Genomic DNA, 27,458 nt, shown 5'->3' with positions numbered 1-27,458 from the left:
ATAGTTAATACTGTATTGTATATTTGAAAGTTACTGAGAGAGTAAATCCTAACAATTCTCATCACAAGGAAAAAAATTATAACTGTGAGATGATGGATGTTAACCACAACAAACTGGAATCATATACTGTGTACTGGGCCTTTTAACAGAGCAACTGAGATCAAATGAGGGAAATTTTCAAATCTCCATGGAGAACTCTTCTGATGAGGCAAACAGGCGGATGGTGGAGCCGTTCTAGGGGCCCCTCTCAGACAATGACATACATTCAAAACTCCTTCCCTTTGCCCTGGCTGTCTCCCTATTACTTCAAGGCTATTGGGGGTAATGTGGTAGATTCCTCTTTTAGGTCTTGTCTTTAATATACACATATAGTCAAAGCAATATCCTTTAGCAAGCAAACATCTAGGAATAGGTCATCAAGTATTTTTTAAAAGATTTTGTATGACAAAAGACTTTCAATTAAAAAGTTATTTATTAAAAAACACTTTCTCCCAGTTCTGATTCCATATCAAATTAAACAAGGAGTGATGTTACAAAGCAGCAACTGATCAAATTCATTTATATAGAGGATGACAGTGACCTCATTATCTCATTACTATATTCTACTAAATAGAGGAATACAAGTTCAACTCATTTACTTCTTCACAAAAGTTAAACATAATGGGTATACTTGAAACCAAACAATTGTATAAAGTTTGTCTTCATAGTTGACTTAAAGATGCAGCTGATATAAAATGATACTGGCTTATTAAAAGAGAATCCAAGCAATGTTTTGGATTTCCATTTTTGCAAAATTCAAGGAAAACATGATTGTTTGGAAATTTCTGCATTGTTCACGAAGAATTCACCTGAGATTCCTTTGTGTTTCCACTCTTCTTGTTTCTAGATATTAACATGCTGCAAACATAATTTAGAAAGCACCAGAAATATCACACAGATCCCAGGTTCTTTAACTTCTTAAAAAGGTATTTCTGACAGGTTTTCAAGTTTTTATGAACTTCAAATTAATGTACAGAATACAGGCATTAAAAAATAACTTTCAGAGACACATATATTCCAAGTAGGCCCTTCAGTACGCTTCAGCATTGAACACTGGGGCAGGAATCCATCTCTTCAATGGTTCAAGTAGTCAATTTTTTCTCAATGGTTTCTTGGTAAGCGACAAACCTTCTCAAATTCATCTTCACATTATCGAGAACACACAGCTGATCTGATGTGTATTTACTTCTCCCTTCCTTTCGTATCTGCAGAAAAAAAAAATAGTATGTGATTTGGTATGTAGTAATAATTCCTTTAAATAAGAAAGCATTTAATTTGGGCATGTATTTATTTTCAGAACAAACAGCTGCTAGAATTTAGTGAGACATTTTCACCTACAAGGTAATGGAACACAGTACGGAGGCCATCAAGATACATTAAGACTGTGTACCTTATAAATGAATTACAAAAATGACTGAATTGTAGACTTTACAAAAATGAGTGTTATGGTATGTGAACTATACCTCACCTCTAGTCCAGAGCAGTGATCTCAGATTTTAGAGTGCAACAGCGTCATCTTGGCAGGCCTGTTAAAAACAGAGTAGTGGGCCTATCCCACTTCTGGTTCTCAGTAGGTGTGGAGTTGGGCCCAAGGATCTGCATTTCTAGCAAGTTACCAGATGGTGCTGCTGATACAGGGGGAGCCACTGCTCTAGAGAAGTTCTTTGGTAAAATGCATTGTACTGTGTTTAAATGCAGTTTGGGGTTAAATATATACCAAACAGCCTTTAATGCAACTGTGGCTTTATTCACAAAGGTGTTTCATAGCAAAAACTATAGGCTGCCCTTCTGGCTAACAAAGAAATTTCATTAAGGTTTTATACCTTTAAGAAAAGAAAACTATTTAATTAAATATCATTACCATAGCAATACATATTAAGTAGGACAATCAATTACAACAACAGACCTTCCAGGGTTAGGAGCTGTTTTCCTGGTTCTCAGTTTACGTAAGTCCTCTCTAAGCATTTGTTCCTGCAGAGTTTGATGACTCCTAACTACATCTGCTTGCCTTGTAGCTGCAAGGAAATAGGGGATATTTGCTCCTTACTTTACAAACTCCTTTTTCAGAACTATAAAGGGTCTGTAATATTTAAGAATAATGTAGACACCCTCCATGTACTAGTATAGAAATATCTCTAGAAGATAATGTTAGCAAAAACACACAAAGTACATGACTATGAATATATCATGTACCTTTTAGATAATAAAGGGAAAAAATACTAACTGCTTACCTATGAGGGAGGGAATAGGTGACAAGAAGACCTTTTACTGCTTAAAAAGACAAACACTGGGGAGATGGGGGGTGGGTGGGCAAAATGGGTGAAGGTTGCCAAAAGGTACAAACTCGCTGTTATAAAGTGAAGTCCTGGGGCTGTAATGCACAGCATGGTGACTAGTTAACAACACTGCATTCTATATATGAAAGTTACTAAGAGAGTAGATCTGAACAGTTCTCATCATAAGAAAAAAAATTTTTCACTATGTGTGGTGACAGATGTTAATTTATTGTGATCATCTCACAATATATATATCAAATTATTGTTGTACACCTAAAACTAATATAATGCTATGTCAATTATATCTAAAAAAAAAACTACGCACTTGAACAAAGCATACTTAAGAATAAATTGTTCAATCCACTCTCCACCTGCCCCCACCAGTGTAGTCACCTAAATGTTAGTCACATTTTAAAATGTAAGATGCCAAAATATGAAGATGCTAAAAATAAAGTGATAATACTGTTCTTAAACCAACACTGACTTCAGATAAAACAATGACATGGAATGTGCACATTGTATATTGGTATTTTTCTTTTCTTCTGTAAAAGAAAACTACTTTTTATGCCTTAAGTTTTTTCAGAAAATTTAAATTTCTAGACACACAATCATATTCACCTAAAAACTCAATGGCAGCATTCCCTCCATGAGAATGGAATTCTGCATTAGATGCTTGTTAGACAGATGAAATACATACTGGAAAGCAACAAAAACAAGCAATTTTTCATTGAAACTTCTCTTGACAGAGATTTAAAAGCAAATCTTTTTTCACTTTAAAATCTGAAAGTGAAAACTACAAATAATTTTATTTCTCAAAATGACATAATTTACAAATGGAGATTTAAACAGGAGAACAGTAAACTCACGGACATGTGATGTAAGACTGTTTTTGAAATTCCTGGTTGCTTTTCACCCTGCCACCAAAAGTCTTTGAAAAAATTTTTTGACTCAGAGTTAGCTTTGATGCTCCTGATGAAACAAGCAATCAATAAAAGGGCAGAAGCAGGTAGCTACATTCTCCAATACAGACCGGCCTCGAGTGTGCCTTTTTTTCAGAGCACCAAAGGAAATATTCCTAACAATGAAATCAACCTATAATGCATTATGTAATATAAAATAAATTTAAACTGTATAGGAAAGTAGTTTGTAGGATAGATGGTAGTGCTTATACAGAAGCACTGTTAACATTACTAAAGTGCTATGGAAAGAGGAACTTGTCAACATCATTTTGGCTCAAGTCAGTGATTCAACAGAAAGGGTGACTGGGCTCTGACGCAGCCAGCCATCATAACATGGGACTGGAGGTAAAGTGCTCTATGGACCACTGAGACTGCAGGGAGGGAATACACCCTCTTCCCAAAGAATATTGAGACTTTTTAAATAAAATGGCTACATACCTTCGTTTTAAAGACTGGCTGAAATTCTTTTAGAGCAGATAACAATTTAATTTGAACTGAGGCCCTTTCAGCTTCTTTACCATCTGCAAAAACAACAAAGAGGGCATCCAAAGCTTCTCCTGCTACTACAAGGGAGGGATCTTTGGTGGCAACCTCAAGGAGAAAGCATCCAATGGTCTGGAGACAACGAAACACACTACTATCACTCAAGAGTCGAATTTCCAAAATAAGTACTTAATTTAAATGTGGCAACAATTCATTCATAATATTTTATATAAAAATACCAGGGAAAATTAAAACTCTTAAAAGATTTAACATATACAAATAAATATACCAAGTATAATATAAACATGATAAACATATTAGAGTTTATATTTCTAACTAAAATGAATTAAGACCTACAAATGATATGAAGATTAATTTTGGAAGTTATTAAATTTTACTATCTCCCTCCGAAAGACTTTTCCCATGGTGTCAAATGCATATAAATACTGTCTAATAAAAACAAAAACAAAAATATGCTTTTTAAGTTATAGGAAAACCATTAAGACAATTTAAAAAATAACACAATCTCGCCCTCTCAAAAAAAAAAAAAGAAATGAGATGAATGCTACTGATAAGAATGGAATTAACTTTCCTTAATGGATATATTCAGGATTTCTGTTTACTTTTTAAAAATATATCAAAATATTTATATATTTCTTGAGATAATTTTGATAGTTGGAAACTTTCAAGGAATTTGTACATTTTATATAGTTTGTTCAAGTTAATATCATAAATATAGTCACTTTTTTCATTTTAAAACTTGTAAGAATGCTAGTGATGCCCTCTCAATTCTAACATCAATAATTTACACTAAGTTTTTTAGCTTTTTAAAAAATTTATCAACCTAAATAAAAGTAATTTATTTTATTATGACTTTTTAAAAAAAAATAGGCTTTGTATTAGACATTTTTGCCCACCTGTAGGCTAATGTAAGTGTTCTGAGCACATTTAGGACAAGCTAGGCTAAGCTTGATGTTCGGTATGTTAGGTATATTAAATGCATCTTGACTTAGAATATTTCCAACTTACAATGAGTTGATTGGGACTTAACCCCATTGTAAGTTGAGGAAGATGTATACTATACCCAGAGACTCTTTATTTCTTAATTTTTTGTTGTGAAATAATAAATTTCCATATTGCTAAAAAAAAAACAACACAATCTCATTTTCCTTCACTGTAATGATTTTTAGCATCTACCCATATTTTCACAGTTAGCAAGCTAACGAACAGAACAAATCTGCGAAGAATTGTTCAAGAATAAGCTTGTTTTGTCTTGGCTGTTCTGCTTTACTCTTTGTGCCTTAAGGTTGATGTGCACATCTGGTACTAGGGGTTGAGGGTGGAAATGCTAAGAACACCAAGTCCAAGCTCCCTCTTCATCATAAAAAACAGGATGACTCTTGAACAGTCTGTTACACTCTCTGTGCCTCAAACTTTATCATCTGAATTGAAGTGGCCTAGATAACCTCTGAGACAGTAGTTAGATTTAATATCCAAGATATATGAAGCACACAGCACCACCTTTCAGGCACTTTGTAAAAAGATTAATGTGAACCAAACCTAGCCTTTATATCTAGCTTCCAGTTTTCAGGAAATACAGAGAGTAAAGGAAGAAGCTTAACACCACAGGAAGCGATCAGACAAATCCAGAAGGTTGGACACCATGAGAAGATCGACCCAGGACCTGAGGAAGAACTGTGTATATATGTATATAAGTGGTGGCTGGTGCTGGGGAGAACTGTTCCAGATTAAAACCGGCTTAGAAGACCCCAAAACTCGACACAACATGTAGGGTTGACTTAGATCCTAGTTTAACAAACTATCTGCAAATAGATACTTTGGGAACAACTGGAAAATTTTGAATATGGACCTGGTGTTAGACATATTAAGAAATGACTGTTAACTGAATAAAGAAGGGTAATAAAGTTATAGAAGAAACTCTCTATTTTTAAGACATGCTTACTGAACCAATAGGAGTGAAATACCATGATATCTTCAATTTACTTTAACACACCCAGCAAAGAAACTATATTTAGTACCTATGATAGGATACTAATAATTGTTACAATATGCTTGATGGGTATGCAATATTTACTATACTTTCTCTGTAGTTTTCTTCATGCTTAGAAATGCCACTACATAAAAACATTTAAAAACATCTTATGTCTGAGAAAAACTTGCTGTTCCTCTAAACGAACCTTGGAAATTATACTTTTAAAGGGAAGTGGTTATACATATACACGCCCATTTGTGTATGTGTACACAAACATAGCCACATAGCCATACTCTCTCTAATGTGCCCATATATCAAAAATTATCAAAAATCCCTGGAGTGATACAGAAGTTGGCTAACAGTTATTCTTCCCCTATTTCTAATGATTTAACATTTTAGGTCAGAAGCATATTGTTTTACCTTAAGAGTTTCAAATGTACCTTCTTCTTTGCTTAGGACACTTCCAGTAATTCCTAAAATACTAACAACATTTACTCTAACATTGATATTACTACTATGAATGCCTGCTTTACACAGGGTCATCAGCTGATCAGGAGTCATGCACTGTTGAAAGAAAAGAAGACAATGTACAGTGTTAAACTTGACCAATTTCAATAGCATGTATAACAGGATTGACAGCAATCTCTTCTACAGGCTCCATGACTCTCAATGACATAAACTCTTGGCAGAGAAGTTATTACACATTCTAATTACTCCTAAATATAGATGATAGTTCTGAATCAAGATGAGGCCTATGCAAGTCCCTGTCATTATTCAATCTATCATAGGTGCAAGCCTATAAAAAGGGATTCAGTTCCTATTAGTTTTATTTGAAGAAAATTTTCAGAGGTACACAGGCTAAAGAGACTCTAGTTTTTTAACACTGATCAATGTTTTGAAAATGTAAATAGGATCATGTACCTTTACTAAAAATTGGCTGAATCTATACAAAGTAAGAACTTACCTTGAGATGTGTAAATTATTATTAAGGGTTACAAAAACCATTAAATTACATAGCGATAATTTTCATTTAAAGCTAATTTGAACACATACATTGACAAAAGTATCATAAAAGTTGTGTTGCCAGGTTATCTCCTATAAGAAGCAACACAAGGTGTGGTGATTAAGGGCTTGGGATTTTTAATCTGACATCCTGAGTTCAAATCCTAGCTTTGCCATTTACTGATTGGCAATCTAGTACAAGGTACTTACCCTACTAAATTTGCCATTTCCTTACCATTAACACTGGGACAAAAATCCTCACACAGAGTTGCAATAAGGATTAATTAATGCATGTAAGCATTCACTAAATATTAGCTCTTGTTATATATAAAAATACTAAACAGTTCTTAATCATCAAACTCATTTCAAAATCATTTGCAATGCTTCTGCCAAATTTAAAGGTAACTTAATATGCCCAGGTTTCTAGGAAATTCTCTAATGAAAAGAATTCCACCAACTACAGAATTTTTTATGCTAGGACAAGGCTGTTCATGCTGCATTACCACAAGCATGACTCACAAGCTTAAGTTGCCCAATGCATACAAACCTATAAGGTAAAGAATTAGGCAGGGAAGAAGGACAGTTCATTCCAGTTTTGGTGCTGTCACTCAGCAAATTTAGTCCTTGGTTTCCTCTCCTTATAAAGCATGAGAAAATAAGATCCCTCTAGTTCCAAAATTCTATGCTCATGCCCAGTACACAGCCAACCCGAGAATTTATGATCTTAATATATATGGATGACTTACCATTAACTAAGCATGAACTCAAGCAATTTTACTTAAACATCTGACTAACCCAGTAGTTACTGCTGGATATTACAGAAAATAAATAAAAATACTTTATAGTCCTATAGGCCACACCATATAGGATTTTCTGATATTCTCAAGAGCCATATGGCAGGCCAGGTATTATTACCATTTCCATTTCATAGAAATAGAGGCTCAAAAGTTATGTTCTTGAAAAACATTCTCAAATATACAAAGAAAATAAATTTCAAGTAAAGAGTATATATTAGAAGCCAAGAGCATATATTTAATACTAGATCCCAGAGACATTCCCACTAAACTCTGGAACAAGATGAAGTTTGGGAAGCACTGCTCTACAGGTATGGCCACGGAACACCTACGGAAGAAAGAAAGACAAGACTACTAGAAAAAAGGAGAGCCAGGAACGAGGCCAGGTCACTGCCAAGAGCATTGCTGTGGTACTGAAATTACCTAGAATTATGACAGGCCTGGTGAAAGGTGACAGAGCCCCACAGCAGGAATCTTCAGGGAATGAGGTGCCCATGAGGATGGCAGATGATGGTAGCCAAGAGAAGAAGGTGGCATGGTCTAATGACATGTTAGTAAAAACTGGACGATTTTAGAAAGGAAGGATCAAGGATGGTTCAGAATAGTGATTCTCAAACTTTTATGTGCATGAGAATCACTAGGGGAACTTGTTAATACATAGGTTGCTGGTCCTGTCCCCAAAGTTTCTGCTGCAGTAGACAGGAGCTCTAGGATTTGTCCTTATTTACAAAGAAGAAAAAGACTACCACTCCAAAAGCAAAACTGGCAAAAGACAGAAACAGTCACAGGAAAGAAGAGCAAAGCCCTTAAGATAAATTAAAGTGGACACTAATAAATGGAAATTCATCCCATGTTCTTGGGTAGGAAGAATTAATATTGTCAAAATGGCCATCCTGCCTAAAGCAATCTACAGACTCAACGCAATCCCTATCAAAATACCAACAGCATTCTTCAATGAACTGGAACAAATAGTTCTAAAATCCATATGGAACCACAAAAGACCCGGAATAGCCAAAGCAATCTTGAGAAGGAAGAATAAAGCTGGGGGGATGTCACTTCGCAACTTCAAGCTCTACTACAAAGTCACAGTAATCAAGACAATTTGGTACTGGCACAAGAACAGACCCATAGACCAGTGGAACAGAATAGAGAGTCCAGATATTAACCCAAGCATATATGGTCAGTTAATATATGATAAAGGAGCCATGGATATACAATGGGGAAATGACAGCCTCTTCAACAGCTGGTGTTGGCAAAACTGGACAGCTACATGAAAGAGAATGAAACTGGATCATTGTCTAACCCCATACACAAAAGTAAACTCAAAATGGATCAAACACCTGAATGTAAGTCATAAAACCATAAAACTCTTAGAAAATAACAGGCAAAAATCTCTTGGACATAAACATGAGCAACTTTTTCTCCCCAGGCAAGGGAAACAAAAGCAAAAATGAACAAGTGGGACTACATCATACTAAAAAGCTTCTGTACAGCAAAGGACACCATCAGTAGAACAAAAAGGCACTGTATAGTATGGGAGTATATATTCATAAATGATATGTCTGATAAAGGGTTGACATCCAAAATATATAAAGAGCTCATGCACCTCAACAAACAAAAAGCAAATAAGCCAATTAAAAAATGGGCAGAGGAGCTGAACAGACACTTCTGCAAAGAAGAAATTCAGATGGCCAACAGACACATGAAAAGATGCTCCACATCGCTAGTCATCAGAGAAATGCAAACTAAAACCACAATGAGATATCACCTCACACCAGTAAGGATCGCCACCATCCAAAAGACACACAACAACAAATGTTGGCGAGGCTGTGGAGAAAAGGGAACCCTCCTACACTGCTGGTGGGAATGTAAATTAGTTCAACCACTGTGGAAAGCAGTATGGAGGTTCCTCAAAATATTCAAAATAGAAATGCCATGTGACCCAGAAATTCCACTTACAGGAATTTACCCCAAGAATACAGCAGCCCAGTTTGAAAAAGACAGATGCACCCCTATTTTTATCGCAGCACTATTTACAATAGCCAAGAAATGGAAGCAACCTAAGTGTCCATCAGTAGATGAATGGATAAAGAAGATGTGGTACATATACACAATGGAATATTATTCAGCCATAAGAAGAAAACAAATCCTACCATTTGCAACAACATGGATGGAGCTAGAGGGTATTATGCTCAGTGAAATAAGCCAAGCAGAGAAAGAGAAATACCAAATTATTTCACTCATCTGTGGAGTATAACAACAAAGGAAAAACTGAAGGAACAAAACAGCAGCAGAATCACAGAACCCAAGAATGGACTAACAGGTACCAAAGGGAAAGGAACTGGGGAGGATGGGTGGGAAGGGAGGGATAAGGGGGAAAAGGGGAAAAAGCGACATTACGATTAGCACACACAATGTGAGGGGAGTCACAGGGAAGGCAGTGTAACACAGAGAAGACAAGTAGTGATTCTGTAGCATCTTACTACACTGATGGACAGTGACTGTAATGGGATATGTGGTGGGGACTTGATAATTGGGGGAGTCTAGTAACCAAAATGTTGCTCATGTAATTGTACATTAATGATACAAAAAAAAAATGCAAAGTCCCTTAAAACACATGAAAACATGTCCAACTCCTTATAACAAGAGAAATGCAAGTTAAAATTGACATATAATTTCTCACCTGTCAGACTGGTAAAAATCCAACATTTTGACAATATATTCTGGTATATTTGCTGGTGAGGCTCTAGAAAAACAGGCACTCTCAAAACACTGCTGGTAGAGATTCAAATGGTTCAAACTAAGGCAGGGACTATAGCCATACCTAGCAAAATTACAACTCCATCTATTCTCTGACCCAGTAAGCCCACTTCTAGGGATTCATCCCAAAGACATAATAGTAAAAATACAGAATAACATGTGTAAAAAGGCTATCCATGGCAGTTCTATTTGTAATAGCAAAAGGCTGGAAACTAAAATATCCATCAGTAGCAGACAGGTTGAATACATATGGAATATCTATACAATATGAAGCTGTAAAAATGAAATTGGAAAGATATCTATATACTAAGATGACTAAAAGAGAGAAAAGGTACAAAGGCACTAGTTTTAAGAAAAGGGTGAAATACAAATACATAAATACTTCCTTATTTAAAAAATAGAATAATAAATTAAAAAACCAAGAATGATTATCAATAGAAAGGAAAGAAAACAGGCATAAGGTTAGAAGCTAGACCTCTCTAAATATGACCTTTTTTTCCCGGTAAAATATACATAACATACAACTTACCACTTTAACTATTTTTAAGTCATATAGTTCAGTGATGGAAGTACATTCACACTGTTGTACAACCAAACATCACCACCAACTCTCTTTAAAATGTTTCTATCATCCCATACTGAAATGCTATACCCAGTAACAATGTCTCCCTACTCCCTTCTTCCCCCAACCCCTGGCAGCCACTGTTCTACTTTCTGTCTCTACAAATTTACCTACTCTAGATACCTCATAAGTAGAATCAGACAGTACATCTGGTTTATTTCATTTAGAATAATGTCCATGACCAGGACGACATGGTCATCCATGTTAGCATGTGTCTAAATTTTCTTTTTTCAAAGCTGAATAATATTCCATTGCATGAATATACCACATTTTTCTCTGAATATATCTCATTTCAGTTCTAACTCTGAATAATCTGTAAATATTTTACATAATTAAAAAATAAAAATTAAAGCAAAAAAATCTCTTTAAAAAGCTGAAACAATGGAAGTTAAGTTTTTAATAAGTCACAAAAAGAATTTTCTCAACAACTTCAAAACACAATAGTTTAAGTGTATAATTGTAGAGGGATTTTTCTTAAGGACAAGGAGAATCAGGAAGAAACTTTAAACTGCATTCAACAGAGATATTGTTAGTAAAAACAGCATGGTTATTTTGAAACTATTAAGTATGGACAAAGCAAGTAATAATTTCAATGTCACTAAGCAGCCAAATTTACAGCACAAATAAGATACAATTATATGATCAAAAGTAAAAACACTCTACACTTTTTATTTAAATGAATTATTGGTATGAAATTATGATTTATTTTTCTCTTCCTAAAAAAATACCAATTCCTAGCTATTCCAGTAAAATGTCTAAAAGCAGTGACAACATAGCAACAAGCACTCCAAAATTCAATTTCCCAGTAAATAAGTCAGAGCTTCTTGGAGAAATAACTGATTTCAGGCTTTAAGCAGGAGAAGTACAAGATGAGCAGGGGCATCTCCTTTTGCCTAGAAGCCATCAAATCTACTGGGTTCTTATCAGAGACACAGAAGCCAATGTCAAGAGACTCCTACTATCTAAGATGGAACAATTTTTGCATAAAAAATAATAATGGAATGAAATATAAATACATTAAAAACTATGAGTTCATAATACTTTAAAAAAATGTGATTGGTCAAAGACGGCAGCGTGAGAGGTGAGACAGAAACCTCCTCCCCAAACCACATATAATAAGAAAATACAGCAAATATATCTAATCCTAAAAGAGTAACAGGAAAGAAGGCTGTGGCAGACTGCCTACAGCTGGGGAAAAGAGCAGACCTCAAGGAAAAGGGTAAAGTACCAAAGCCGTGACCTGGAGGGGCCCAAGCCCTTCCCCCACCTCAGCTCACCAGAGGAAGATAAATGGAACAGGGAGTAGGTAGAGGCCGAGGACTGCTGAACACCCAGTCCTAGAGATCTGCTCTGGGAGCACGAACCTACATTGCATGGTGCTCTGGAGATTAGTGGGGTTGGAAAGTGAAGACAGGCGGAATACTTGGAGAGACTGAGATGCCCGCCACTTGTGGAAAACATATCCACAGCCAGCTGCTCTGCGATAAAAGAAAGGTGGACAGTCTGAGACTTCCTAACAGCAAGAGGGCTGTTAAAAGGGCAAGGATTGCACAGGGCTCGCTACTTAGAAAGGACAGGTGGACAAAATGGTCTGGGTGCACTCTGCCCAGCACGTTGGGAACTTTCAGGAGCTTCAGGCACTCCTTCCCCCTGGCTGGCTTTGCACCTAAAAGGCACCCACAGTGATACACAGCCTGCTGAGCCTTCCTTCCAGCAGGCATCAGCTTGCAAACTGGCTGCCCCCACCATTGTGCCAGGATAGCTAGAGGGTGGCTCCGCCTAGGGCAGCTACAAGTGCAAACCACAGAGACATCTCCCTGTGCACTCGGCCCACTGGCCCCAGCAGTGGAGACAGGCACTGCAGCCGGGAAGCAGGAAAGAGCTTTTTCCTCCTGACAGGCACCAGCACTGCTCGTGTGCGAACTCCATCATCACTCCATGGGCAGAGCAGCTCCAGACAGTACTAGAGGGTGCCAACTATGAATATGAAACATCAAAGGAACCTGGTTCAACTCCAAACCCCACAAACACCAGAAAGAGGGCCTAGAGAAACTGAACTCATCAACCTTCCTGAAAAAGACTTCAAAATAAAAATCATAAACATGCTCATGGAGCTACAGAAAAATATTCAAGAACTCAGGGAAGAATTCAGGAAATGAGATACAAACGTTGAAGAATTCAGTATCTGGAAACATACAACGGAAGTACCTAAAAGCAGATTAGATGAACTAGAGGAGATGGTAAATGAAATAGAAATCAGAAAACAGGAATACAAAGAAGCTGAGGTGCAGAGAGAAAAAAAGGATCTCTAGGAATGAAATATTGAGAGAACTGTCTGACCAATCCAAATGGAACAATATTGGTATTATAGCGGTACCAGAAGAAGAGAGAGAAAAAGAGAAAGTGTCTTTGAGGAAGTAATTGCTGAAAACTTTCCCTATCTGGGGAAAGAGATAGTCTCTCAGGCTATGGAGGTGCACAGATCACCTAACACAAGGGACCCAACGAGAACACCAAGACATATAGTAATTAAAGTGGCAAGATCAAGGATAAGGGCAGACTATTAAAAGCAACCAGAGAGAAAAAAAAAATCACATACAAAGGAAAACCCATCAGGCAATCATCAGAGTTCTCAGCAGAAATCTTACAGGCCAGAAGGGAGTGGCATGATATATTTAATGCAAAGAAGCAGAAGGACCTCGAACCAAGAATACTCTATCTGACAAGATTATCATTTAAATTTGAAGAAGGGATTATACAATTTTCAGATAAGCAAAAGCTGAGAGAATTTACCTCCCACAAACCATCTCTACAGTGTATTTTGGAGGGACTGCTATAGATGGAAGTTTCCTAAGGTTTAATAGCTGTGACCACAGGCACTAAAACCACAGTAAATAAAGTAGAACAGTTAATTACTAAGCAAATGCAAAATTAAATCAACTATGCACAAAGTCAATCAAGGGATAGACAAAGAGTACAGAATATGATACCTAATATATAAAGAATGGAGGAGGGAGAAAAAGGAGGGGGAAAAAAAGAACCTATAGATTGTGTTTATAACAGCATATTAAGTGAGTTAAGTTAGACTCTTAGATAGTAAGGAAGTTAACCTTGAACCTTTGAAAACCACGAATCTGAAGCCTGCAATGGCAATAAGTACATACCTACCGATAATCACCTTAAATGTAAATGGTCTGAATGCACCAATCAAAAGACATAGAGTCAACTGAATGGATAAAAAAAAACAAGACCCATCTATATGCTGCCTACAAGAAACTTACTTTAAACCAAAAGACATAAACAGAGTAAAAGTGAAGGGATGGAAAAAGATATTTCATGCAACCAATAGGGAGAAAAAAGCAGGAGTTGCAGCACTTGTGTCACACAAAATAGACTTCAAAACAAAGAAAGCCACAAGAGACAAAGGACATTACACAATGATAAAGTGGTCAATCCAACAAGAAGATATAACCATTATAAATATCTATGCACCCAACACTGGAGCACCTACGTATGTGAAAAAAATACGAACAGAATTAAAAGGGGAAAGAGAATGCAATGCATTCAATTCTAGGAGACTTCAACACTCCTCTCACTCTGAAGGACAGATCCACCAGACAGAAAATAAGTAAGGAGACAGAGGCACTGAACAACACATTAGAACAGATGGACCTAACAGACATCAACAGAACTTTACACCCCAAAGCAGCAGAATACACGTTCTTCTCAAGTGCACATGGATCATTTTCAAGAATAGATCATATACTAGGCCACAAAAAGAGCCTCAGTAAATTCAAAAAGATTGATATTGTACCAACCAGTTTCTCAGACCACAAAGGTATGAAACTAGAAATAAATTACTCAAAGAAAATGAAAAATTCCACAAACACATGGAGGCTTCACAACATGTTCCTAAGTAACCAATGGATCAATCAATCACCAAATACAAACCGAGATCAAGCAATATATGGAGACAAATGACAACAATAATTCAACACTGCGAAGGCTGTGCTAAGAGGAAAGCTTACTGCAACACAGGCCTACCTCAAGAAAGAAGAATAATCCCATATAAACAGTCTAAAGTCACAATTAACAAAACTAGAAAAAGAAGAACAAATGAGGCCCGAAGTCAGTAGAAGGAGCGACATAATAAAGATTAGAGCCAAAATAAATAAAATTGAGAAGAATAAAACAATAGAAAGAATCAATAAAGGCAAGAGCTAGTTCTTCAAGAAAATAAAACAGATAAACCCCTAGCCAGACTTAGCAAGAAAAAAGGGGAGTCTACACACATACACAGAATCAGAAATGAGAAAGGAAAAATCACCACGGACACCACAGAAATACAAAGATTTATTAAAGGATACTATGAAAAATTATAAGCTAACTGGATAACCTACAAGAAATGGACAACTTTCTAGAAAAACACAACCATCCAAGGCTGACCCAGAAAGAAACAGAAAATCTGAACAGACCAATTACCAACAACAAAATTGAATTGGTAATCAAAAAAACTACATAAGAACAAAACTCCTGAACCAGATGGCTTTACTGCTGAATTTTATCAAACATGTAGTGAAGACCTAATACCCATCCTCCTTTAAGTTTTCCAAAGAGTAAAGAAGAGACAATACTTCCAAACTCATTCTAAGAGGCCAGAATCACTCTAATACCAAAACCAGGCAAAGATACCATAAAAAAAGAAAATTATAGACCAATATCCCTGATGAACATAGATGCAAAAATACTCAACAAAATATCAGCAAACCAACTTCAAAAATACATCAAGAAGATCATCCATCATGATCAAGTGGGATTATTCATCCCAGGGATGCAAGGATGGTACAACATTAGAAAGTCCATCAACATCATCCACCACATCAACAAAAAGGAGGACAAAAATCACATGATGATCTTCTCTGATGCTTAAAAAGCATTCAACAAAATTCAACATCCATTTATGAAAAAAACTCTCAACAAAATGGGTACAGAGGGCAAGTACCTCAACACAATAAAAGCCATATATGACAAACCCACAGCCAACATAATGTTTAATAGTAAGAAGCTGAAAGCTTTTCCTCTAAGATCGGGAACAAGACAGGGATGCCCACTCTCCCCACTTCTATTCAACATAGTACTGGATCTCCTAGCCAGCAATCAGACAACACAAAGAAATAAAAGGCATCCAAATAGGCAAGGAAGAAGTTAAACTGTCCCTGTTTGCAGATGACATGATATTGTACATAAAATACCCTAAAGCATCTACTCCAAACTATTAGATCTAATATCTGAATTCAGCAAAGTTGCAGGATACAAAATTAATACGCAGAAATCTGTGTCATTCCTATACACTAACAATGAACTAGCAGAAATAGAAATCAGGAAAACAATTCCATTCACAGTTGCATCAAAAAGAATAAAATACCTAGGAATAAACTTAACTAAGGAAGTGAAAGACCTATATGCTGAAAACTACAAGACACTCATGAGAGAAATTAAAGAAGATACCAATACATGGAAAAACACCCATGCTCATGGATAGGAAGAATTCACATTGTTAAAATGGTCATCTTGCCTAAAGCAATCCACAGATTCAGTGCAATTCCCATCAAAATGCCAACAGCATTCTTCAATGAACTAGAAAAAATCGTTCTAAAATTCATATGGAACCACCAAAGACCCCAAACAGCCATAGCAATCCAGAGGAGGAAGAATAAAGCTGGTGGCATTATGCTCCCCAACTTCAAGCTCTACTACAAAGCCACAGTAACCACGATAATTTGGTACTGGCACAAAAACAGACCCACAGACCAATGGAACATACTAGAGAGCCCTGATATAAACCCACACATATTTGGTCAATTAATATATGATAAAGCAGCCATGGACATACAATGGGGAAATGACAGCCTTTTCAACAACTGATGTTGGCAAAACTGGACAGCTACATGCAAGAGAATGAAACTGGATTATCATCTAACCCCATACACAAAAGTAAACTGAAAAAGGATCAAAAACCTGAATGTAAGTCATGAAACTATCAAAACTCATAGACGACAACATAGGCAAAAATCTCCTGAATATAAGCATGAGCAACTTCTTCCTGAATGCATCTCCTCTAGCAAGAGAAACAAAAGCAAAAATGAACACATGGGACTATATCAAACTAAAAAGTTTCTGTATGGCAAAGGACACCATCAACAGAACAAAAAGGCATCCTACAGTATTGCAGAATATATTTGTAAATGACATATCTGACAAGGGGTTAGCCTCCAAAATATATAAAGAACTTACATGCCTCAACACTCAAAAAGCAAATAACCCAATTAAAAAATGGGCAGAGGATATGAAGAGAAAATTCTCCAAAGAAAAAATTCAGATGACCAACAGGCCCATGAAAAGATGCTCCACATCACTAATCATCAGGAAAATGCAAATTGAAACCACAATGAGATGTCACTGCCCACCAGTAAAGATGTCCAGCGTCGAAAAGACTAAGAACAACAAATGCTGGTGAGGATTTGGAGAAGGGGAACCCTCCTACAGTGCTGGTGGGAATGTAAGCTAGTTCAACCATTGTGTCAAGCAATATGGAGGTTCTTCAAAAAACTAAAACATAGAAATACCATTCAACCCGGAAATCCCACTTCTTGGAATTTACCCAGAGAATACAAGTTCTCAGATTCAAAAAGACATATGCACCCCTATGTTTATCTCAGCACTATTTACAATAGCCAAGATACGGAAGCAACCTAAATGTCCATCAGTAGATGAATGGATAAAGAAGATGTGGTACATATACACAATGGAAAACTATTCAGCCATAAGAAAGAAACAAATCCTACCATTTGCAATGACATGGATGGAGCTGGAGGATACTATGCTCAGTGAAATAAGCCTGGCGGAGAAAGACAAGTGCCAAATTATTTCCCTCATTTGTGGAGTATAACAACAAAGCAAAACTGAAGGAACAAAACTGCAGCTGACTCACAGACTCCAAGAGGGGACTAGTGGTTACCAAATGGGAGGGGTGGGGAAGGACGGGTGGGGAGGGAGGGAGAAGGGGATTGAGGGGTATTACGTTTAGTACACATGGTGTGGGGGTCACAGGGAAAACAGTGTAGCACAGAGAAGGCAAACAGTCAATCTGTGGTATCTTTCTACACTGATGGACAGTGAGTGTATTGGGGTATGGGTCAGGACTTGATAATAAGGGTAAATGTAGTAACCACATTGTTTTTTCATGTGAAACCTTCATAAGAGTGTATATCAATAACTTAATATTAAATAAAAATTGCCATCCTGCCTAAAGAAATCTACAGATACAATGCAATCCCTATCAAATATCAACAGCATTTCTTCAATGAACTAGAGCAAATAGTTCTAAAATTCATATGGATCCATAAAAGACCCCAAATAGCCAAAGCAATCCTGAGAAGGAAGAATAAAGGAGAGGTGATCACGCTCCCCGACTTCAAGCTCTACTACAAAGCCACAGTAATCAAGACAATTTGGTACTGGAACAACAACAGACCCATAGATCAATGGAACAGAAAATAGAGCCCAGATATAAACACAAGCATATATGGTCAATGATAATGGAGCCATGGATATACAATGGGGAAATGACTCTTTAACAACTGGTGTTAGGAAATCTTGACAGCTATATGTAAGAGAATGAAACTGGATTACTGTCTAACTCCATATACAAAAGTAAACTCGAAATGGATCAGAGACCTGAATGTAAGTCAGGAAACCATAAAACTCATGGAAGAAAACATAGGCAAAACTCTCTTGAATATAAACATGAGCAACATCTGATCCTGAACACATCTCCTCGGGCAAGGAAAGCAAAAGGAAAAACGAACAAATGGCACTACATCAGACTAAAAAGGTTCTGTACAGCAAAGGACACCATCAGTAGAACAAAAAGGCATCCTACAGTATTGCAGAATATATTTGTAAGTGACATATCCCTAAAAAGGTTCTGTACAGCAAAGGACACCATCAGTAGAACAAAAAGGCATCCTACAGTATTGCAGAATATATTTGTAAGTGACATATCCGATAAGTGGGTACCATCCAAAATATATAAAGAACTCACATGCCTCAGCAACCAAAAAGGAAATAACCCTATTAAATAATGGGCAGAGGATATGAACAGACAATTCTACAAAGAAGAAATTCAGAAGGACAACAGGCACATGAAAAGATGCTCCACATTGCTAATTATCAGGGAAATGCAAATTAAAACCACAATGAGGTATCACCTCACACCAGTAAGGATGTCCAGCATCCAAAAGACTCAGAACAACAAATACTGGCAAGGAAGAGGAGAAAGGGGAACCCCCCTACACTGCTGGTGGAAATATACGCTAGTTCAACCATGTGTAAAGCAATATGGAGGTTCCTAAAAAAACTAAACGTAGAAATACCATTTGACCCAGGAATTCCACTCCTAGGAATTTACCCAAAGAAAACAAGTTCTCAGATTCAAAAAGACATAAGCACCCCTATGTTTATTGCAACAGTATTTGCATTAGCCAAGATATGGAAGCAACCTAAGTGTCCATCAGTAGATGAATGGCTAAAGAAGATGTGGTATATACACACAATGGTATACTCTTCAACCATAAGAAGGAAACAAATCCTACCATTGGCACCAACATGGATGGAGCTAGAGGGTATTATGCTCAGTGAAATAAGTCAGGCAGAGAAAGACAAGTACCAAATGATTTCCCTCATTTGTGGAGTATAACAACGAAGCAAAACTGAAGGAACAAAACAGCAGTAGACTCACAGAGTCCAAGAAGGGACTAGTGGTTATCCAAGGGGAGGGGTGGAGGAGGGTGGCTGGGGAGGGAGGGAGAAGGGGATTGAGGCATATTATGCTTGGTGTGGGGGGAGTCACAGGGAAGACAGTATAGCACAGAGAAGACAAGTAGTGACTCTGTGGCATCTTCCTACACTGATGGACAGTGACTTCAATGGGGTACGGGGGGAAATTGATAATATGGGTAAATGTAGTAACCATAATGTTTTTCATGTGAAACCTTCATAAGAGTGTGTATCAATGATACCTTAATAAATAAAACTCTCATTGGTCACATTTGCAGACTACTAAGACATCAATCATTACTCTGGAAAAAAGGTAGGGGAGACTCATATACTTATCCTGCTATTTTTTGTTATGAATTTTATTTCTAAGTCACCAAATAAGAGATGCAACAGAAAGTTCTGATTTGTAGAAGAAACACAGCTAATAAATGTAAAAGGAATGATGCAACCCTTCATGAAATTATGGATCTAGACAATAATAATTACTGGTTTGCCAGAACCATTAAGTGAATCCACTGATTAATATTAACAGTACTACTTTGCTATAATATACAACTTGTGATATTAAAGTAGAAAATATGTACAGATAGCACTATGAATTAGTCTTACCAAAAATGTGATCCTGATTGAATCTAATTTAGACCCAGCTCCCAATTTATAGGAAATACGGGGATGGAGGGACATGCTAAACAATACCACTGTGATAGCCAGCCAAACCTGAGAATGAGAAAAATCCTACAGGACAAATGATGGCTGCTTCAGTGAGTAAACAGCATGTGGGAAGGGAGGTAGGTAGAGGAAATGTTATAGATTAAGAAATCGAACAATCCCTGAATATGCTAAAAACTAAATTGCACACTTTAAATGGGTGAGTAGTATGGTAAAATAATTAAATCTCATTAAGTGGTTTGAAAAAAAAATACCTAAGTGGCCAAAATATCAGCTGAAAGCAATGTGTGGATCTTGCTTAGATTCTGATGTGAACAAACCAACTGAAAAAGACATTTTTATGGCCATCAGGGAAAACTGAACTCAGACTGCAGATCAAATGATAATTAAGAAATGTCTGTTAATTTGGGGGCCTGGGGTAATGGTACTGTGGTTGTTTAAAAAGTTCATTTTCTGTCACAAACACAAACTGAAACACATAATAAAGTATTTATGGATGAAATGAGTTTATCTGCTTTAAACTACTTCAGGAAGCAAAAGCAAGAAAGTAGGGAGGATGAACGAAACAAGAATGACACATGTTGACAACCTGCTGACACTCGGTGATGGTGCAGGCAGGCTCATTATACTGTTATTGCTGCTCTTAGGAACGTTTGAAAATTCCCTTAATAAAAAGTACAAAGTAAGAGTGATAATGCACTCATCACAGACGTGCAGATGGATCACTGTGGGTGGTCAGGAGGGCATCCCTGAAAATTTCCATAATAAAATATTTTTTAAAGACAAATGACATTCAGAGAAACTATTTTCAACAGATATGTCAAATAGTCCTATCAATAAAAATTTGTGTGTGTGTTTGGTGGTAGTAGCAGGAAGGAGAATATTCTACTTTTTATTATAAACGCTTTCGTTTTCATTTTAGGGGGATCATGCATTATTCTTGTAATAAATACTTTAAAATGGTTAAGGAATGAATTTTGTTTCCATAATACATAATTTTTGGTAGTTTCACTTAAAAATTTTAAAAATCTTACCTGAGATATGTTTTTGGAGGCCATTGTCTGCAAAAGGGCCCTCAAGGCACTACTTATGGCTTCCAGAAAGTCAACATGCTTAGCAAAATCTAAAATATAAAAGTGAAATAGAAATTTGCCTTTCTCTAAGACAAGTTATTTTGTAGAAAAAGAAACAGAATCAAAACAAAGCATGTTAATGTTAAAATATGCTATTACAGGAAAAGCACCTTCGATATTTGAGCTACAACTTCCAGCTCACAGTCCCCTATGAACTGTTCACTCAAGTCTGACAGACAACCATGAGTGAAATAATCACAAGGGAGTGCTGCACAGACAGCCCTGGATGTCCAGATGTTGGATTTTCATTTAACTTGCACTGTAATGAGTGATAAGCCTGAGCTAGCTGGACTGAATTCTGATTTCAGATTGCCCTCTCGGTGCGGGACAGACCTCAGATGTAGCCATCTCCCAAATCAGAGTGATTCCCCGCCAATCCCAACCACAACCTTGACCAGAACTGCTGCTTACAGGCCTCTAAGGTTTTCAGTGGCTTCTATTGTTTTAACTGACCCAACTTCCTCTTCCCACTCCTGCTCATTTTTACTCCTATAGTCCCTTCTTCACACATAGGACCAACAAAACAAGAGCAATAAATAATCATGCTAACCCAGTCACACAGAAGGGTGAGGGTCACCCAGGTGAGTCTGGTTCCCTAACCCCTTTGGTGGGAATGGAAAGCAACCGACTTGCTATAGCAGATTATAGTTTCCAAAAATAGTTACAACAGTATTTCCACTTCTGCACGATCTTCTAGAACCTAGCCAACTTCCCACAAGGATGTTTAATCTATTTCCCTCCCCTTGAATCTGGGTGGGACTTTGTGACTTCTTTAACCAACAGAACACTTGACATGACTTCCGCCTGACTCACGTGTATTTACTTTCTTCTCTCTCTCAACTCTTGCCCTAGGAATCCAGCCTCAATGTTATGAGGAAGCCCAGGTCACAGAAAGAGGTCACTTGTGGATGTTCTGGCTGACAGTCCCCACACCAGCTATCAGACGTGTGAATGAACAAGACTTCAGATGAGATTCTGGCTCCTTGTTTTCCAGCAAAGGCTAGGGTTTCTCAACTTCATGGATGCTTTGGTCCAGATAATTCTTCATTGTGTGTGTGGGGTCCTCGTGCACTGTGGGATATTTAGCAGCATCCTGGCTTCTACACTCTAGATACCAGAAGAAACCCCAAGTTGTAGCAACAAAAAAATGCCCCCAGACATTGCCAAATATCCCAAGGGGCAAAACTGCCCCTGGTTGAGAACCACTGGCCTAAACACTGCAGAGATGAGACAAACCATCTCCACACCACTGTGCCCTGCCTAAATTCCTGAACTGCAGAAACCATGAGAAATTACACATGATTATTGTCTTTCTAAGACATAAAGCTTTGGGGTGATTTGTTATATAGCAATAGATACCTTGGCTTTCTGCCCCATGGTGCCTGGGGCCCTATAAAGATTCTGATGTCCCTTTACGGGCTGCCTGCAAAAGAGCAAGACAGCCTCTGCACCAATTTGAATCAAGGTTTATTGTATTTTTGGCTCACTCATTTTCAGATGTGCATTATGTACAGAAGTAGGGAATTCCTGTAAGTATCAAAGAGCAGACACTAGGATAGCTTTAAGAGCCACAGACTTGGGAAGGAACCCTGCCTTTGACATTATATGACCCCTCATTTTGGTCTCTGCTCAAATGTTACCACAAGCAAGGCCTGTCCACACTACGCTGCCTAATGTGGCACCTCACACCATTCTGCTTTTATTTTTTTCTTCCTAGCCGGAATTACATTAAATTTGTATTTATATGAAAATACAAGCTCCATGAACGTGGTGGCCTTGCCTGTCTTGTTCACACCTGTATGCTCCAGATCTAGAACAGTGCATGGCACAAAGTAAGTGTTCAATAAATGTGTGCTGAAAGGAATGGCCCTGAAGGAGTTCCTCAACTGCTCTAAACTTCAGCTTCCACATCAGGAAGGTAGAATAATAATACCCTGTTCATAAAACTTAGTACCTAACAAGCACTCAAAACTGATATATAACTATTATTATTAAGCTACAAAAGGTCACCATACTAGCTCTGTAAAGTAAGTTATATTTATATTGGATTACAGACAGACACAAGTGTAGCCCTAGAAATTCATTAACTGCACAAAAAACAACTAAACCATGTTATGAAGAACTAAATACAAACTAGAACACATCTCAGAATCTATTTTTTTCTGTCCTCCACTCTTAGGAAAATAATCATTACCTTAGATTCAAAACCCTCATCTAAACGGTAGTACTGTTATGTATGTGTAATTCATACTTCCCCTAAATTAAGAAAAACATTTGGGCAATTTTGATTTAATTCACATTTCTAGTCATTTACCCAACGTTAGGAAAGGAATTTCAAACCACCTTGTCTTTCCAACAAATCCTCAGTAACAGGCCAACACACATGGCATTGTCAAAGAAATTAAGTAAATGCCAAAAAAAGTTAAGAGGTGAATCAAAGTATTTTCCCTTAACAATTCTATACAGTATTTAAAAATTTGTAGCATGCCTAAACGTAGGTAAATAATAAGCTCACAAGTAATCAAGCAGCAAATTATATTTAGGTAAATTTTTTACTGATTTTTAAACATCTGCTTCCCCAAATCTAGCAAAACAGGGAATCCTAACTGATTTTAGAACCCATGTAATGGGAGCAAATGACAGACTGACCCAATTTGAAAATATAACATTGCTAAAAATTTCTTGATGTTTTGAAGGTCAACAGTTTTAATGTAGGCAACAAAGATATTAATGTTTTGAAAGCAAGGACCAGATTCTACTAAAAACTTTCTCCTTTTATCTCTAATATCAGCTACAAATATAATATAGATATGTATCACAAATTTTATAATCATTCAGGCCTGCACTTTAGCATTAGATTTAAAACAAGTTAGATAGAACTCTCTGATCCTCATACATTTTAACTTTTAGGCATGGTAATACAAAAATGTTAGAAAAATTCAGTCCAATTCACCCAATTCTCCAATAGCAACTCACACTATCCATACAGAACACATAGGATTACATTATTTAATAAATCTCAAAAGTTTAGAAGGGCTACTAGAATGTCATCTGTAAATATAAGTGATCATCCTTAATCAAAACTTTCATTCTGGTAAGAAAAGGTTATGTCAGCAATAGCAACAAAATTGGAATTTATTTAAAATCAAAGTGTTGAATTATGTTTTCCCATAATTCAGAAACTTCCCATTATTTCTCCAAGGCTCATCTTGGTCTGGTTTCCTGTGATCTTTCCCAGGTAATAAATGTGCAGGCATTAGTGACCACAAATAGCAAGCTAAACTGGAAGACACACATCTAGGTATTTTCTGTATAGCATGCAGAATGTGTGCATTTACTTCAAGCGAAATAAACTCTTCATACTGGTTAGGGATGGGGCTTGTGGTACCTTGACAGAACTCTCACTAAGAAATGGCCCAGAATGAAGAGATGGCAGCTTGCTGAACTAGGATAGACAGGGTTCCCTCAAGTTAGGCAGGCCCTGCAAGCAGTAAGATGCTTAGGTAGGTCCTGCTCACCAGGGGGCCTGAATATGGATGCCTCTTTGGCTCTGCATTCTGCAGGGAACACAGGGAATGGGTGCTTGGGAGTGGGCATGAGCAATAGCAGCCCCTCCCTTTCCCCAAGGGATATGCTGCTGGGCTGACCGGAGCCAGAATGCCAGCAAAAGTCAAATAAAACTTCCCCTACCCTCCATGCCATCCAGATCTCTTCCAGGTTCATAGGCCCAGAGAGAAATACAAAGCTAGTCATCATCTGGCCAGCTCACACTGACAAGCCACCTCTTTTCTCCAGAGCTTGCCCAGGCTTAGAATGGGAATAGGGCTAGCATTGCTCACATCCTGTTGCAGACATGGCTAGGCATAGTTTTCCTGTGATCACACCAGCTAGAGATGTACAGCCTGAGATCACTTAAAACAACATCTGTTAACTAAAAAATGTTTAAAGGTTGGTAGAGACAGAACAGTAACAACATGTGAGTTTCTGAACATTTACTTAATTAAAAAAAATTCATCTAGAACTTTAAAATTACATGCCATTATACACACAGCACCTCTTATGAAGTTGGTAGAGTACAAATTAGATGTCTAAAGAACTGAGGACCAACTGTTGAATGAACGTTTATACAGAAACTTGTATTTAGTCAAAAGCCACCATATTTTCATCTTTTAAGAGTTTCAGCTCTTGGACTTAAGGTTGAGTCTAGAAGAGGAAATGTTAATCAGCTTTCCATGAAATATATGAATAATACAGTGGAATTATATCTTATTTGGTGGTTAGGTTCTAAAGTTAATGCAGAAAGCAAGGACTGTGTACCTTCAAGATTACCCTAAAAAAATCTGAGGACACTCTGAACTTCAAGAGGTGAGAGAATAGCAGATTCATCTATTAATACTCTCACTCCAGATGCTTGCTGGGTAATGTGAAGAATTCCCCTTTCTACATGAGATGCTGCTTTTTCCTCTCTCTCAGTCTCTTTTTCTGTTTGTTTGAACTCCTACAGTTTAATGTGGCCAAGTTAAATGAGATACAAGCCTCTGGAGACACACAAGGGCTCTACATTGTATAGTGTTCATTCTGGAAAGGCAGTGAGAGAATGCTATTTCTCTAAGTTACTCAACAACATTCAGGATTAACATTTAACCTAAGCTTCAGATTCTGACTGGGAATATCTGTAACTTTCCACTTTACAAGTCTGCCATGAATTATGAAAATATGTTAGAAGGGCATATATTAAACCCTATACGGATAGGTTATTTAAAAAGAATAGTTAGCTACATATAGTATTCGCTCGAGGTTTCTGTGTACCAATGAAATTAACCCATATCAGAGACGTGTAACTTAGAGATTCAGCTCTTAACCATGCAAAGGTGTCTAAAAAAAAGAAAGGTGTAGAACTGTGTGTATGGTAGTCTACGATTTGCCTTAGGAACACACATACATACAGAAATCTCTCTGGAAGAATACACAAGAAACCTGTAACATGACTGACTGTGGGAGAGGAATGGGGTGGAGTGAGGAGGGAGGCTTTCCACTTTACACATAGTCTAATAACTTGTGGATTCTGTAATACATATATGTACTACCCAATCAAATGTAAGTTGAGCGGTTTTATATTTAAAAAGAAAAATAAAGAATAGAGAATTACTTAAGTCTTAATGAGACCTAACATTTTTATTTGTGAGTCAGCCTTCATTGGCCTGACATAACTGGATGCAAGCACTTCTAATAAAAAAGAAAAATATAACCCAGAGACCTACTAACCTGTATACCTTGTTTTGACTTTCTACCAGTGGAAACTATAAACATATGACTGTTAGTGGCTGGAAAGGTTTCTACAGACAACAATCAACATGACAAAGTCCAAGTTCCTGGCCCTTCACAAGTTTGCTCCATCTAGTGGTCATTTACAATAAGGCCTAAATATTTACCTGGCTGAGAAAAGAGCAGCTGTGAGAGATGCTGTGCAAGTGTCTGAAGGGCTGTAGATCCTCCCAGATGGTCCATATCCAGGAGAGATACAAGACTCTGGAGACACACGAGAGCTCTACATTGTATAGTGTTCATTCTGGAAAGGCAGTGAAATTATCCAATAGCATTCAGGATTAACATTTAACTGCACGTTCTGACTGGGAATATCTGTAAGGAGGTCTAGGGCAGGTAGCAAAGAATCCTAGGTGAACTATTAATCTATTAAATCAAATTGCTTGAACATTCAAGGCCTCTGTGGCATCACACATTTATGAGTCATAAAGAATCTGCATCAGAAAAATTTCTATGCATGGAAGTATCTTTAAAATTATTATTTATTTTGGCATCATTAATATACACTTACATGAGCTACTAGATTCCCCCCATTATCAAGTCCCCACCACATACCCCATTATAG

At 37.2% G+C, this 27,458-nt stretch overlaps 1 protein-coding gene across 5 annotated transcripts in view; it reads right to left on the bottom strand.

The window, feature by feature from the left end:
* Positions 1 to 453: 453 nt before the first annotated feature.
* HEATR3 (HEAT repeat containing 3) overlaps positions 454 to 27,458 on the bottom strand; it is a 43,541-nt gene continuing 16,536 nt past the window's right edge. For 2 of the 5 annotated variants that reach the window (XM_073226968.1, XM_036998504.1), the window contains 5 exons: positions 27,001 to 27,137; positions 21,470 to 21,558; positions 6,171 to 6,314; positions 3,713 to 3,889; positions 454 to 1,244 (listed from right to left, as the gene is read on the bottom strand). In XM_073226968.1, the coding sequence (XP_073083069.1) occupies positions 1,122 to 1,244; positions 3,713 to 3,889; positions 6,171 to 6,314; positions 21,470 to 21,558; positions 27,001 to 27,137 (670 nt within the window). In that variant the 3' untranslated portion in view covers positions 454 to 1,121. Of the gene's footprint in view, positions 1,245 to 1,507; positions 1,665 to 1,945; positions 2,055 to 2,933; positions 3,012 to 3,712; positions 3,890 to 6,170; positions 6,315 to 21,469; positions 21,559 to 27,000; positions 27,138 to 27,458 lie in introns of all 5 variants that reach the window. The other 3 variants (XR_005056054.2, XR_001854624.3, XM_036998479.2) reach the window with 3 other exon arrangements.

The sequence above is a fragment of the Manis javanica genome, chromosome 17 (assembly GCF_040802235.1).
Source record: "Manis javanica isolate MJ-LG chromosome 17, MJ_LKY, whole genome shotgun sequence".
Classification (NCBI taxonomy): domain Eukaryota; kingdom Metazoa; phylum Chordata; class Mammalia; order Pholidota; family Manidae; genus Manis; species Manis javanica.
The sequence above is the reverse complement of the archived record's forward strand: the minus strand, read 5'-3'. Positions and strand labels throughout refer to the sequence as shown.